Source organism: Alexandromys fortis, unplaced genomic scaffold (genome assembly GCF_014885135.2).
Source record: "Alexandromys fortis isolate MF-2015 unplaced genomic scaffold, M_Fortis_MF-2015_v1.1 scaffold_64, whole genome shotgun sequence".
Classification (NCBI taxonomy): domain Eukaryota; kingdom Metazoa; phylum Chordata; class Mammalia; order Rodentia; family Cricetidae; genus Alexandromys; species Alexandromys fortis.
The window spans coordinates 8343968-8357553 of NW_026067976.1; the positions used below are offsets into that span (position 1 = coordinate 8343968).

The 13586-nt window shown below is 38.9% G+C and overlaps 1 protein-coding gene across 5 annotated transcripts in view; it reads left to right on the plus strand.

The window, feature by feature from the left end:
- Positions 1-13586, plus strand: part of Mpdz (multiple PDZ domain crumbs cell polarity complex component) — a 157353-nt gene that overhangs the window by 90735 nt on the left and 53032 nt on the right. For all 5 annotated transcript variants that reach the window (XM_050157423.1, XM_050157425.1, XM_050157422.1 and 2 more), the window contains exons 22-24: positions 4516-4714; positions 10429-10533; positions 13254-13346. In XM_050157423.1, the coding sequence (XP_050013380.1) occupies positions 4516-4714; positions 10429-10533; positions 13254-13346 (397 nt within the window). The remainder of the gene's footprint in view (positions 1-4515; positions 4715-10428; positions 10534-13253; positions 13347-13586) is intronic.

The following is a 13586-nucleotide window of genomic DNA, read 5'->3' on the forward strand; positions in this document are numbered from 1 at the left end:
CAACAGACAAAGGTCTGATCTCCAAAATATATAAAGAACTCAAGAAACTAGACTTTAAAATGCTAATTAACCCAATTAAAAAATGGGGCACTGATCTGAACAGAGAATTCTCAACAGAAGAAGTTCAAATGGCCCAAAGACACTTAAGGTCATGCTCAACCTCCTTAGCGATCAGGGAAATGCAAATCAAAACATCTTTGAGATTCCATCTTACACCTGTCAGAATGGCTAAAATCAAAAACACCAATTTTTGCTGGAGAGGTTGTGGAGTAAGGGGTACACTCATCCATTGCTGGTGGGAATGCAAACTTGTGCAGCCACTTTGGAAAGCAGTGGGGCAATCGCTCAGAAGATTTCAATGTTTAGATTTTTATAGTACTAACATAAAGAAAGCTTGAAAAGTTCAATTTTAAGAATTTATAAAGATAAATATTAAAGTAATTCAGTATGTATACTTAAGATTTAATGTGGGAAGGTGTTTTTATTATAACCTAAAGTAACATAAAGCTGAATTCTGAGCAGGCGAGTTTGTTCTGGTAGGTGTGCAATCATCAGCTGCTTGGGGTCATGGTTTGCTCTAAGCCCGTTTGAAGTTTGCAGCCATTCTCTTCTGAAAGGTTCACCTCTTTCTCTACTGACATTGAAAAGAAATCATTAATAAATTATAGGCTTCTGGAAAAGCTTTCCTTACTAATTTGTTTAAATTTTATAAAATATTTTTGTTGTAGTTTTTGATATTGTTGTTTAGGGACGGGGTCTCACAATGTATCTCAGGCATCACTAAAATCCATAATTATTGGAATTGCAGGCATGTGCCACCATGTCAGTGGGTTAATCTTTATCCTTACTAAACTTAGAGATTAGAATATGTGTATATATATATATATGTGTGTGTGTGTGTGTGTGTGTGTGTGTGTGGCCACACCCACTTTAAGTTATGGTGGGTAACCAACGGCAGTGGCAGTATCCTGTCTTACTTTGGAGACCCACAGGATCTCCTGACCACTAACTAGTAGGAATGTAACCCATGGGATCTCCCTGACCACTAGCTAGTAGGAATGCATCCCATGACTTACTTGCACTGTGCTTTTCTTTGTATCTTCTGAGCCCAGCATTGTCCACCGATGCAGGGCAATTCTTTCAGAACTTTATTTTGAACTATATTCTGAAGTTAGCTTTATAACTAGTGAATGTCCATAAGACTTGCTCATATCTGTATGTTGGGTTAATCCACACACTGCCAGCTCTGTGGCTTTGACCCCAGTAGAGCTTGTTGTATGACATTTGGTGTGTATGTGTTTAGAAATGCATGTTCTCTGGATGTACTGATCATAAGGAAAACTTTATCTGTTCTGATTTGTTTTGTTTTAAAGTCTATTTTGTCAGATACTGAAGTAGTTAGACCTGCTTGTTTCTTTGTTATATTTGCTTGGATAACTTTCCATCCTTTTTTCCAAAAGTGATGTAAATATTTAGAGGTGAGCTGCGTTCTTGAAGGCTATGTTCCAGTTTCAAATCTAATTCAGTAGTCTGTGCTTTTACGGGGGAAATTGTGACTGTATTTGAGTTGTTATTGAAAAATGTCTTTTTTGTAGCATTTTCTTATATCTCTTTTTATTGACCATCCAGGTGTTGTTTATTTATTCCTTTTGACATCTTTGATGTGTTTATTCTTCTCTTGAGGTGCTAGTTTTTCTTCCAGCATCTCCTGGAGAGTTGGCTTAGTGGTCATAAATTCCTTTGTCTATTTTTATCATGGAAAGATTTTATTTCTCTTTCAATTTTAATAGGTAGTTTTCCTGTTGGCAGTAGTTGTCATTCAGAGCTTGAGGTGCATATTTCCAGGTTTTTCTGGCTTTAAATGTTCCTGCCAAATGACCTGGTGTTATTCTGATATGCCTGCCTTTGTAAGTTACTTGATCCTTCTCTCTTGCAATTTTCAATACTCTGTCTGTTTTCACATTTTAACTCTAAGATAGTGGGTTTCCCATTTCCAGACATGTGGTGCCAGAATATAAATATTACAGGGAACATTTTTAAAATTACCTTAAAATATATGATTTGGTATTCATATTTAGATAATAAAACTTATTTTATCCTGAAAATAACCTAAAAAGGAATTTTTTACTTTTGTCAACATTTCCATTTTTTTTAAAAAAACTCATTATGGTGTGTAGCCTGTAACCTTAGCACTTGGGAGGCAGAGGCAGGTGGATTGCTGCAAGTTCAAGCTTAGCTTGGTCTACATTGCAAGTTCCTGGCTAATCAGAGTTGTAGACTTAAACCCTGTCTCCACAACACAAAACAACAAAAACCACCAGGTGTGGTGACTCTTGTCTTTAATACCTGCATGCTAATTCTAGCACTTGGGGTGGCAAGGAACTCTCTGAAACCAGCTTATTCAATATAGTGAGTTCCAGGTCGGCCATAGCTATATAGTGAAACTTTGTCTTGAAACAACAACAACAAAAAATGTTCTCAACTTACAAGAAGAGAAAACAAGGAAAAAGAAAAATACTTGATGCCTTTATATCTCCGTCTTATTTATTCATACAGTCTTGTTTGAAAAAAAAGAAAATATTACCACTTTACATTGTATTTGAAATATTTTAAATGTAAATATGGAAGTTTTGTGTTTGAATAAGGTGCAGATAAGCTGTTGAGGTAACGGTAATTCAAATAGCCTATATAGAATGGCTGCTTGGGGAAAGTGATGCAGGAACTTGAGAATGAACGTTACAGCATACTGTAAGTAAAGTATCGGTTAAAGAGAAAAAAGGAAAGAGATTAATTGTATACATGAAAGAAGGCAGCTATGCTGTGGCTGGAACTCCAGGGCCAAGGCTCCGTGATAGAAAGGATACAAGGTTGAAGGACAGCAGGCCTTCTGTGTTCTCTGTCCTGTACCTGACAGATATATTGTATCTTAGGAAACTGTTGAAGGGTTTCATGCACATCAGATATGATTTGTCTCTTTAGAATTGTTTTTCTACCTTAAGTACAGTGCTTTGTAAGGGAAGTATCAGAAAGCAGATGGCTAGTCAAGGGGCTCCAAGATTATAAGCAAGAGATGGCGTTGGTTTGATCCAGGATTTATTTAGAAGTGTGGAAAGGCAAAATAGATTCAAGGTAGTATTTAGAGATAGAAATGGTAGGGAAATAATTCCTGGAATGGGGTGATGGTTCAACTGGTGAAACACTTACCTCAAGTGTGAGGCCATGATTGAGATCATTAGACCCCACATTAAAAGCCAGATTGGGTATTAGGCAGTTTGTAATCCAAGCTATGGTGATATGGGGGGACAGAAATGAGCTGGCTCCTGCAGCGTGATAGCTCGATAGCCTACTCTATCTGGTGAAGTTCCAGACCAATGAGGGACTTTGACTCAATCAAAATATTGAAGTTCCTAAGGAATATCACCTGAGATTGTCCTCTGACCTCCGCACACACTTGTACACAAAGGCCAACACACTACACTCACTTACACATAGACACCACCACCACCACTCCAGTGTTTCTTTTTGGACAGTGGTGGATACTATAATAGAAGAAAACCCATAGAAATGAGAGGAAGTGAAAAATTAAAAGTCATACAGCATTATAATGACTAAGATTAAATTTTTGTCTTGATATGAAATACAAGGAATATGTGAAGACAATATCTAATGCTCACATCAGGACCTGAATAGAGTTCAGAGACAAAAATGAAATAGACAAGAATTCCATTCTCTTGGTTTGGGACAATAGACAACATTCAAACCTAGGGTCAAGACTTTAGCCCAGGCTGCAAAATGTTGGTAGTTCTGTTCTCTGTATTTTATATCTTAAGAAACCTGTGTAAGATTTAGCAAATATCAGCTTTATAGATAGAGATGAATGAGTGAACTAGGCATAAGGTATAACTGCCATCTTAGGCTATCCATTTGCAGTCCTGCCTTTAGTCAGTATGTTACATGTAAAAACTATGAACTGCTGTTTGAACATGAGTCTGACATCATATGGTATCTTCCCTAAGAGAGCTTTTTCTTGAAAGGCAGACCACATCAAATGCCCTAAATTGCATTCAGTTTTGTAGTGTAAATTGTGTTCATGTCTTCTGTATTAAACATGGAATATTTTATCTTTACACAATCTCACTAACATCTTAAATCACTTGAGAATGTTTTATTATGGGCCAGCAAGATGACTCAACAGGTAAAAATGCCGGCCATGCAAGCTTGATGACCTAAGTTCACTCCCCAGAAGTGATGGCAGAAAAAGAGAAATGACCAAAAGTTGTCTTCTGGTGTCCACATGTGCACCATGGCACACACACACACACACACACACACACACACACACACACACACATATCTCACAAGCACAACTATGACTGATGAAATACATTTCAAAGATCTTTTTAGTGGCTAAGAACCTGACTTGTTTCCTTTTATCTACAAGCCTGTAAGTGAATGCTAAATTGTGGTGAGTTTGGAAACCTTGTCGTGGTCCTCATCAGCATTTCTTCTCCACAGGGATGACAGTAAGTGCTAACAAAGATGGCCTGGGAGTGATCGTGCGGAGCATTATTCATGGAGGTGCCATCAGTCGGGATGGCCGCATTGCTGTTGGTGACTGCATTTTGTCCATCAATGAAGAGTCAACCATCAGTTTAACCAATGCCCAGGCACGAGCCATGTTGAGAAGACATTCTCTAATTGGACCCGACATAAAGTAAGTGTGTCATCTGGGCCCATTTGCCTTGGGAAATTCACAAATTTCATCTCATTAATAACAATATTTTTCTAATTAGTAAATATATTTTTTATTTGATGCACAGAATTGTCATATTGATTTCATGTAAATCACTCAATGCTTTATTTCTGATTAGTTCCTGATTCTGGTTCAGGTATTGTGACACCGTTGAATTTTGCTAACAGTGCAATGTTAAGTCTGGTTTTGTTTTTTCTGATGTTTCTGGAAGAATCGTAGCTGTGAAAGATACCCTATGTTTCATGCATCTCATAATCTCACAAACCTCCTGGGAAGCCACAACCCGCAGTATAAAGAAGCACACACCAACTGAAGTACCCCATATGATATCCCAGAACCAAATCAGTTCTCGAAGTGCCAGGCACGAAGAAGGCTAAAGAGCACAAGGCCAGTCAAACACAGCTTTCTTTCCTGAACTCCCTTGTGCCCATGGAGATTTTCTCATCGGTGTGGTAACTTCTGCTTATAAAACCTGTAGCTTATTTTGCCAGGAGGTGCTTGAATTTTCCTACAAGTCTATAATGTTCTAAAAACACATTTATCTATCTGTCTGTCTGTCTGTATATGTATGTATATATACACACACACACACATAATTAGATGTTCCTTGAGCCACCATAAAAGGCAGCTCAGGCTTTATTGCTATACCTCACCGATGTGACTCTCGCTTCTAACATTCATCATTGAGTATTTGTGCTTATTGTCCAAGGGATCAAAGCATAAATCAGAGCTCAGGGGAAGGCTGTTTACCTTAAATTGGTAGTAATTACTTGTGGGTTGGGGCACTTTCCTATAATATATTACCAATGGCATTGCAGAATATGCATCGTTAGAGCATACTGACCATGTGGTTTTTGCTCTGCCGTTCATAAGCATCCAGCACATCGCAGTGCAAGCAGCCCCCGCTGTCTTACAGAGAAGGCTGTCACTGAGGCAGAATCTTCACTTGTGCCTTCATATTCCGTGCGCCTGCTGACTTTACTGTGCAGTAGAGCAGATCTTGAGATCAAGTGGCTATTTTTTAGTTATCTTTTAGTAACAAGAGTACAGGAGAACGTCATTTTAAAAGTCAGTCCTTGTGCTACACACAGGGGAAACTTTTCAGTCCATTCCTTTTTGCTTGTGGCCAGCCCTACCTTTTGTCTAAAGGCGACTGATGTCGAGCACATGGGAATTGTTTGTTGCAGGCTATTTAGCGTACATGATTGGGTGTGGTGTGAAGTGCAGATGGCCTGATGATTGAACATTCAGTTCTTTTTCAGTAATGCACATGTTGCGAGCTTGCAGCATCAGAATCCATACTTGGTACTGGAATTCCCCGTAAATGAGGGTTGAAATTTCAGAAGTATCTCAAAGTATAGATAGATAGTATAGATCTCTGCATCTAGCTAACTGCAGAGAAGTTCTGAGTAGATTAAAATTCAGAATGCCTCCTCCCCCATTTCTTACGATTTGTATTGTCTCTGCTTTTCCTCTTCACTTGTGTATCCAGCCAGAAACCCGCAATCCCCTGAGCAGCTGCATGCTTATAACTTTGTAAATTATCTAGGGGGCTAACTTCCTAAACCTGGCGTCACATCTCATAAGTCAAAACACACTGGCAGTTACATGTGAAACAGGAAGAAGAAAAATCTGCCATCTTTGGGAATTAACTAGTTTGTTTTACACACATAGACACACACGCACACACACACACACACCACCAGTATTTCTTTCACACACATCTTTGTATTACACACACACACACATTAGTTTGTCTTACACACAAACACACGCACACACACTAGTCATTCTTACACACGTGCTAGTCAGTCTTTCTCTGTTAACACACACACGTCAATCTTTTCACACAGATTTACTAGACAGTCTTTCTCTTATGCACATGCTAATTAGTGTTACACACTTCCTTCTCATATTCCTCTGCACCCACACACCAGCATGCCTATAAAATACACCATTCTTTTTAAAGGCCTATCGATACTAACTCAGATGACAGTAAGTGGACTTCTGAACAAATGGTAGAAACTCAGTTCATTCTTCCCCAATCCTTTATCGGAAACACAGAACGTTATGTGAGTCACACTGAGCCGGACTGCTGAACAGTGTTCTCTGGGTTTTCTCTCAAGTGTTTTTGGACCTATCCTCTTTCTGTCACTTCCATTTTGTGAAGCAGGGGTTAGAGCTACCCTGAGGTTACCGTGGTCATTTTCTCAAAGGGAAGTCCAGTTGCTCCTTTATTCTCAATGGAATTGCCTCTGGCCAATTAAGCTTTGTGGTCATTGCCTGGCTCTATGCTCTGTTCAATCGGTTCTTCTATATTGCTTATTAGGAGTGATGGAAACTTTAAAATACATATATACATACATACATAAATATTTTTGGCTCAGCTACACAACTGATTGGCCATAGGGAAAGAAAGGATTGCTTGTTGAGACAATACATGCCCTCCCTTCTCTTGCTTTCGGGATAGAAAACTATGAAGTTTGTGTGCTTTCAGGCATGCCTAAGAGATAATCCAAGTTTCTGGAGTTCAAGAACAGCCAGTTAGTTCCAGGCCTCCTTGTTTCCGATGGAAAGCCAGATGTGAAGCCTCACAAGAATGCGTTCTGTTTCTTTTCACTCTACCTTGCCAGGAGCTCCTCCACATTTCTGTAATAATAGCCAGGGTTTTGTGCTTAGCAGCAGCTGCTTATAACATCTGCCAGATAATTACTGAGCTGAATCAGAATTCACCTGCCTTAACCCAATGTGTGGGATGAATTCCTGATCAAGGAATAAAAGATTGATTGCAGTTACATTTTTCCATGCTTGTTAATAATCACTGCTATAGACACCAGGGAAGAGCAGATGCTTTTCTGGGGGAGGTGTAGATGAGAGGGAGGTGGAAAGGGGGAGAATATCCAGGAGCACCCACTTTTAACTGCATATGTATGCGTCTCACATTCAGCACAAGACACTGACATTTGTTAACACCATTGTAAAAAGATGCCGCGGCGTATGCTTCCCATTCTAGATTCTCTGCAGCACCTGCTGACGATCGAGCCCCCTTTATGTGTGAGTATCGGTGACTCAAAAGCTCATTATGGCTGTGTGTTACACCTTGTCTGTGAAAACCATTTCATGCTTTTACAACATCCCAGGGCAGGAATAGATCCAGATTAGATTCAGTGTGTACAGTTTGGCTTGCTCTTCATTTATAAGAATATAAATTCCAGCAGAGCTGTGCAGTTGCTACATTTTCTCATCACAGTGATGGTTGTGAACTTATTCAGAAATCCTTTTCACCAGCCACGAAGCTTTTAGGCTCCTTTGTGAGACCGATCATGTCTGAGTGTGCAGGCATAGCCCCCGGATTAGGAACTGTTATTACATGTCAGCATCTCTGAAAGGGAGGCTCTTTTCCTCCCTTCCATGGGTAGCCAGAGGTTAGGTTACACTAAAGGCTTTCCACAGCTCCCAGATAATCTGCTTCCATGTGTGTCTGAGCTTGCCCTTCAGCTTGGCCCTCTTCTGGCACACACGGAGGTTGTATGGCTTGTGTGATTGGCCGTATGCTGGAACTGCTATGTATGTGTGCTGTTGCATTGTGGGATACCTGTTCTGGTAGCCTCTGTCTATGTCGGGCTGAATGACCATGGCAACGGCTGCCTTTGTTCTTTCTCCTTGCTAACAAATATTTCTAAAACCCTCATTTATTGCCCTTTGATAGAAGTAAATCAGCAAATACAGATGGCAACTCATGGATGTTGCTTGCGGTTTCAAGCTGAGTAATAAACAAACAGGCGATGCTTGTTATTAGTCTTATTGCTTTCATGTCCTATTCTGTCCACATATTTTCTCTTGACTTTAACTTAGGAGTTTATTTATATGAGCTCTCTCGAATTTTAGAATCAATATAGGTTCTGAAAGGTAATTCCTTTTACCTTTAGATTTCACATTAATTTTTTAATATAAAATACAACAGGATTTTCCCAATGCATAGTGGATTTTGTGGTTTTGACTCATGGAATTTGAAGTGCAAACAGCAAATCTACTATTCAGTATTTTTGTAACACCTTAAAGAAGTGTTTTATTGTTGTTATTTTGTTTTTTAATCGATGAATAAATTAAGCTGAGCCAGGGAAAAGGCAATGATTTCATCCTGCCTCAGGAAATTTTCCTAACTGGTGTTTTCTGCTCATAGTTTAGTCCTTGGGGTAGAAATGTCACAAGGGGATTCCCAGGGGACTTGAGTGTTCTTTTGGTGGGCTGATGGTGGCGCAGCAAGCTGTGTTCTGAGAGACTCCTGCTTCACTGTCTGTGGTGGCATTTGGCTTATTTCTGCGATATGAATGATGACATGCTTGTGGTTGAGGATTTGGAGGTTGTCACATCTCAGAGCACCTCAAGCCCATGAGACTGCACTTCAGAAACGTGAAAGGGGGAATATCTTTATGGTATTATCAGTGTGCTTGAAATACATCTTCCTAACTTCAAGTAATGAATCGGTATAATTTTTATTTTTTCACAACATGAAATATAGTTCTTATATCTTTACTCTCCAGGGTCAGGATCTTTTGAACTCATCTTGATGGATGTATTATTTGTTTAGGAGTTTTTGTAATTTCATATTGAGCATGCTTTATACATGTATTCTTTTTTCCTAGTCTCACAATCATATCTTGTCCATCAGATACAGTATTTATCTGTATAGTAGTATAATACAGTAGTGATTAATCTGAGGATCTTGACCGACGTACTTGCAGATTTTATCAGTGCTGAGCTGGCCTTAGCGAATAGCAGTGAATGCGGGCTTTGCTGTGTGGGTTTCTCAGGCCATGACTGTATTCCGGTCCACGTGACTGATTTCTGCCCTCTACGTGATGAACGCTCGGTGGCTACTTGTTTGCTTTCAAGTGTAAACAGTTGGAGTTCTTTGAGGAAAAATAGAAAGATAAAAGGAGTTTCTGCACATTAATGAATATTTCCTTAAATTTAAATATGTTAGCTTCAGAGTTCAGGTTTTCAAGTTTGTAGATTAATAGAGCTCACTCAGTCATTGATTATGCTAATTAATGTCCACAGTTAATTGTTTATAATGAGTTCTAGATATCTGGTGCTTAATAAAGTAAACCTAATTTATATCTGCTCAGTAGTCTACTGGCAAAAATAATATTAATATGGATCTTTGTCTACATAAATATTGACTTTGCAGTATCAGTGATGAGCCTAGGCGTTGGGCATGGTAAGCAAACATTCTACAGCTGAGCTGTAACTCTGGTCCCACTCATTCATTCATCCATCACTGCAGTAAAGGGAGCAAACCCAGAGGTTTTCACTGTAAGTGCTCTGCTGTTGAACTGCTTCCCTAGCTCTCCTACGAATTTTATAGCTTCTAATCGCAAAAACATTACGTTGGCTTTTTCATTTGGAGAAATAGATAATCATACTTTCTTATGTGATTGTTAATAAATCAGTAGTTTATGAGTAGCATTTACAGCTTTTTCTCCAGTTGTTGTGTTTGCCTGTAGAGTATTTTGCCTTTTCAATTTCGGGTTGCCTGTTGAGTGTGCTCATTCCACTCAGCAGTGCAGTGCAGACATGGATGGGCAGGATGACTGTTTGCTGTGTTGGAGAAGCTTTTATAACAGGCAGAACTCTGTTCCCTTCCTCTCACGGATTGTGTTTCTTTCCAGAATTACTTACGTGCCTGCAGAACATTTGGAAGAGTTCAGAGTAAGTTTTGGCCAACAATCTGGAGGAATAATGGCACTGGATATTTTTTCTTCATACACTGGCAGGTGAGTAAGTAAGTATATTACAAAACAATCAATATTAAAACAATGCAGATTATTTAAAAATAATTCCTCCTTTATCTCAGTCAAGTCATTATCATTTAAAATAGAAAATTTGGGAAATATATAAATATGCAAATCAGTAAATTAAAACAATCTTTTATTCACCCAGCTAGCATAGCACTTTTTACATTAAGTTTGGTAATTCTCCCTATATAATTATTCCATTAATTATCTAGACAGCACATTTTCTATGGTCTTATATAGTGTTTTCTCTTGTTTTAGAAATATCAAACAACTCAATCAGAAACATTTTTTGGTGAATGTATTAATTCTCTTAAGCTCAGAATCTTGGTATATAGGGATATTAGGAATCTGTGCTTAGCTTTTTAAGGCTCAGGGTATATACACAGTATTTTAAGAACCTTTAAATAATAGAGTGTTCTTCACTCTTACAAAAAGACAGAATTGGGGCTTGTTGGTACTACTGATTGAGTTCACAGCAGGAGAGAAATGTCAGAGTGCTTTCTCAGGAAGTATGTTCTGTGGACTGCTTTTTGCAGTTACACTGACAGTTGGATACCAGATTTCTCGTAAGCATGCTGTACAGCATAGAGCTTCACAAATATTCGGAGTCTTTCTCAGAAGACTCCTGTATCCACAGAAGGTGTCAGGACAGCCTGGTTCCCAGTGGCCCTGAAGGAATTACAATATAGCACCTTTGCTTTCTTTGCAAATTATGCAAGGCCAGTGTGCAGAATGGAAAGAAGTGATCTGTGCTTAGTAAAGAAAAGGAAAATTATAGTCCTTTGGGCCTCATGATATTTATGGCAGGAGTACCCTACCCTATATAAAAGTTGACCTATTTACCCTCCAGAATTCCCATCTTAGGCTTCATAGCATGGGTTGATTGTAGTTTTTTAGTGTTTTCCATCAAAATGGAAAAAGTGATCTTTTGTCCAAATAGAGGACCAGTTAACATCTAACAGTTCATAGGCCTTAAAACATTCAAAACTCTTAGAACAAAAATGATACTTTCATCACTGTTTCTCATAGAGAGAAAAATGGCCTTGGTTGCCTGTGTAGTTATTAACTGCTTCATCACAGAGAAAGCATATTTGTCATTAACATGAGGATGTTTACAAAAAGCATCTTACAGAAGAGGGATGTACAGCAGCAAGAGCTTAACATCCTGGAGTCCCACAGCTAGTTTCAAAGCCAAGCTTAGGATGTAATCAGTCAAACTCAGATCTTGACCATTGAATCCAAAGGAAGAATTTTACAAGCCCTGAAAACAAAGAGAGTAAGCCCTAGGTGGCCTCAGTTCTATTCTCACTGCTTTATACTGTATGACTTTGTCCCAGTGACTTCTTTAGTGGCACTTAGATTAAGACATAGTTATAGAAATGTCTTTGATTGGCAACATTAAGTCACACGGAGAAAGCAATTAAATACTTGGCTTGGCTGCCTGAGTTGAGGAAGAAAAGAATGGTTCTATTTTGATCTAAGGAGTAAACAACATTGGAAAACCTAAAACCACATGCTAAGATACAAATACTAGTCATATCTGGAAGAGCATGTGTGAGTTAGTGAAAGAACTAAACCTTGTAGAGTTATTTAAAGAAGCTGGGGTCCGTGCATCAAAGGATTAAGGTTGTCTTCTCTCAGTTCAAATGTCAGGTCTGCAGTACAGTGTGGCCCAAATCGCCTATGCGTAGCTTATACATACATCTCCCAGCCCAGGCTTTAGGGCAGAGACCCTCACCCTCTCCTGTGGCCATCAGTAGCTGTTACAGCAGCTGCTCACATTCTCTCACTGTCTCCTAAACCTACTTTTTTCTCCATCTCCTTTTCATCTCTTCGGCTTACATTTCTTTAGGTCCTTAACAGAGGACTTGGACTGTTTCTCATTCAGCTTATTGATATCTCCTTTAAAGTGCACCTCTTGGAACTGTTGCTAACTATACTAGACTCTAGCAAACACAGCTTTTCCTAGATCCGCCTGCTCTTTTTAGTTTACATAAAGGGGACTTCAAGTGCAGAGCAGCTGGTAGGGCCTGCGGCAGGTAATCTTCATTTTAACGATGTTTAAACAATGCTTGACCATTGAGGTCAAAGAATAGGGTGTTCTTGGAGAGCCTGCCCATTGGTTTGTCAGCACTGTGAATCATGTTCAAGTGCAGATCCGTTGGGTCATCTAACTTCTGATCTCAAATCTAAAGATCACATAGTTTGAATGAGTTCGGGATTCCTGTCAGTGAAGAATGCCTGTAATTTGAATACATGCCTTCTTTAGATCTTTCAGTTCTATAAAATCAACTGATGATGAATTCCTTCAGGGCAGAGAAATATTTGCCAAATAATTTTACTTTAGAATTCCAGGGCTTTTTGGAATTTCCTCACTCCTTTCCTTTACTATCCTTTATTCTACCACATTCAATCAGCCAAGACTTTGTGTGCCGCAGTTTCTTCAAATTTTCTTGTGAAGCTGACTTTGGTGTAAGGTTATTATTTGTTTGGTTAGGTTTTTGTTGTTTGTTTGCTTCATTTTTTGTTTGTTTGTTTTGTTTTCATTTTAGTTTAGTTTTGTTTTCTTATGCTGGAAATGTTATGAATTTGTTGGTCAGGGACAATGAAAATTCAGATAGCTCTGCTTTTTTAACTAACAGTTAAGTACATTCAGGGCAGTGTTGCTCGGAATTCTCACTGTATATTTCCTTAACAAGAGACATTCCGGAACTACCAGAGCGAGAAGAAGGAGAAGGGGAAGAAAGTGAACTGCAGAATGCAGCCTACAGCAGCTGGAGTCAGCCCCGGAGGTATGGACTTCTTCTATGTTCAGCCCATTCAGCGAGTTCCTATGTTAAAAGAGGGAGAGAGAAAGAATGTGTGGTCTAAAGCACTGGCCTATAGCTTGCTACTTATGGCATCTGACACTTCATTAGACATTGTTAATTCTTCATTTTTTGTATGTATATTAGAGAAAATAATGTTTATCATACAGAGTTAAAACTGCCTTATACACAAGGATCTATAGTAGACATTAAAGACAATTAACT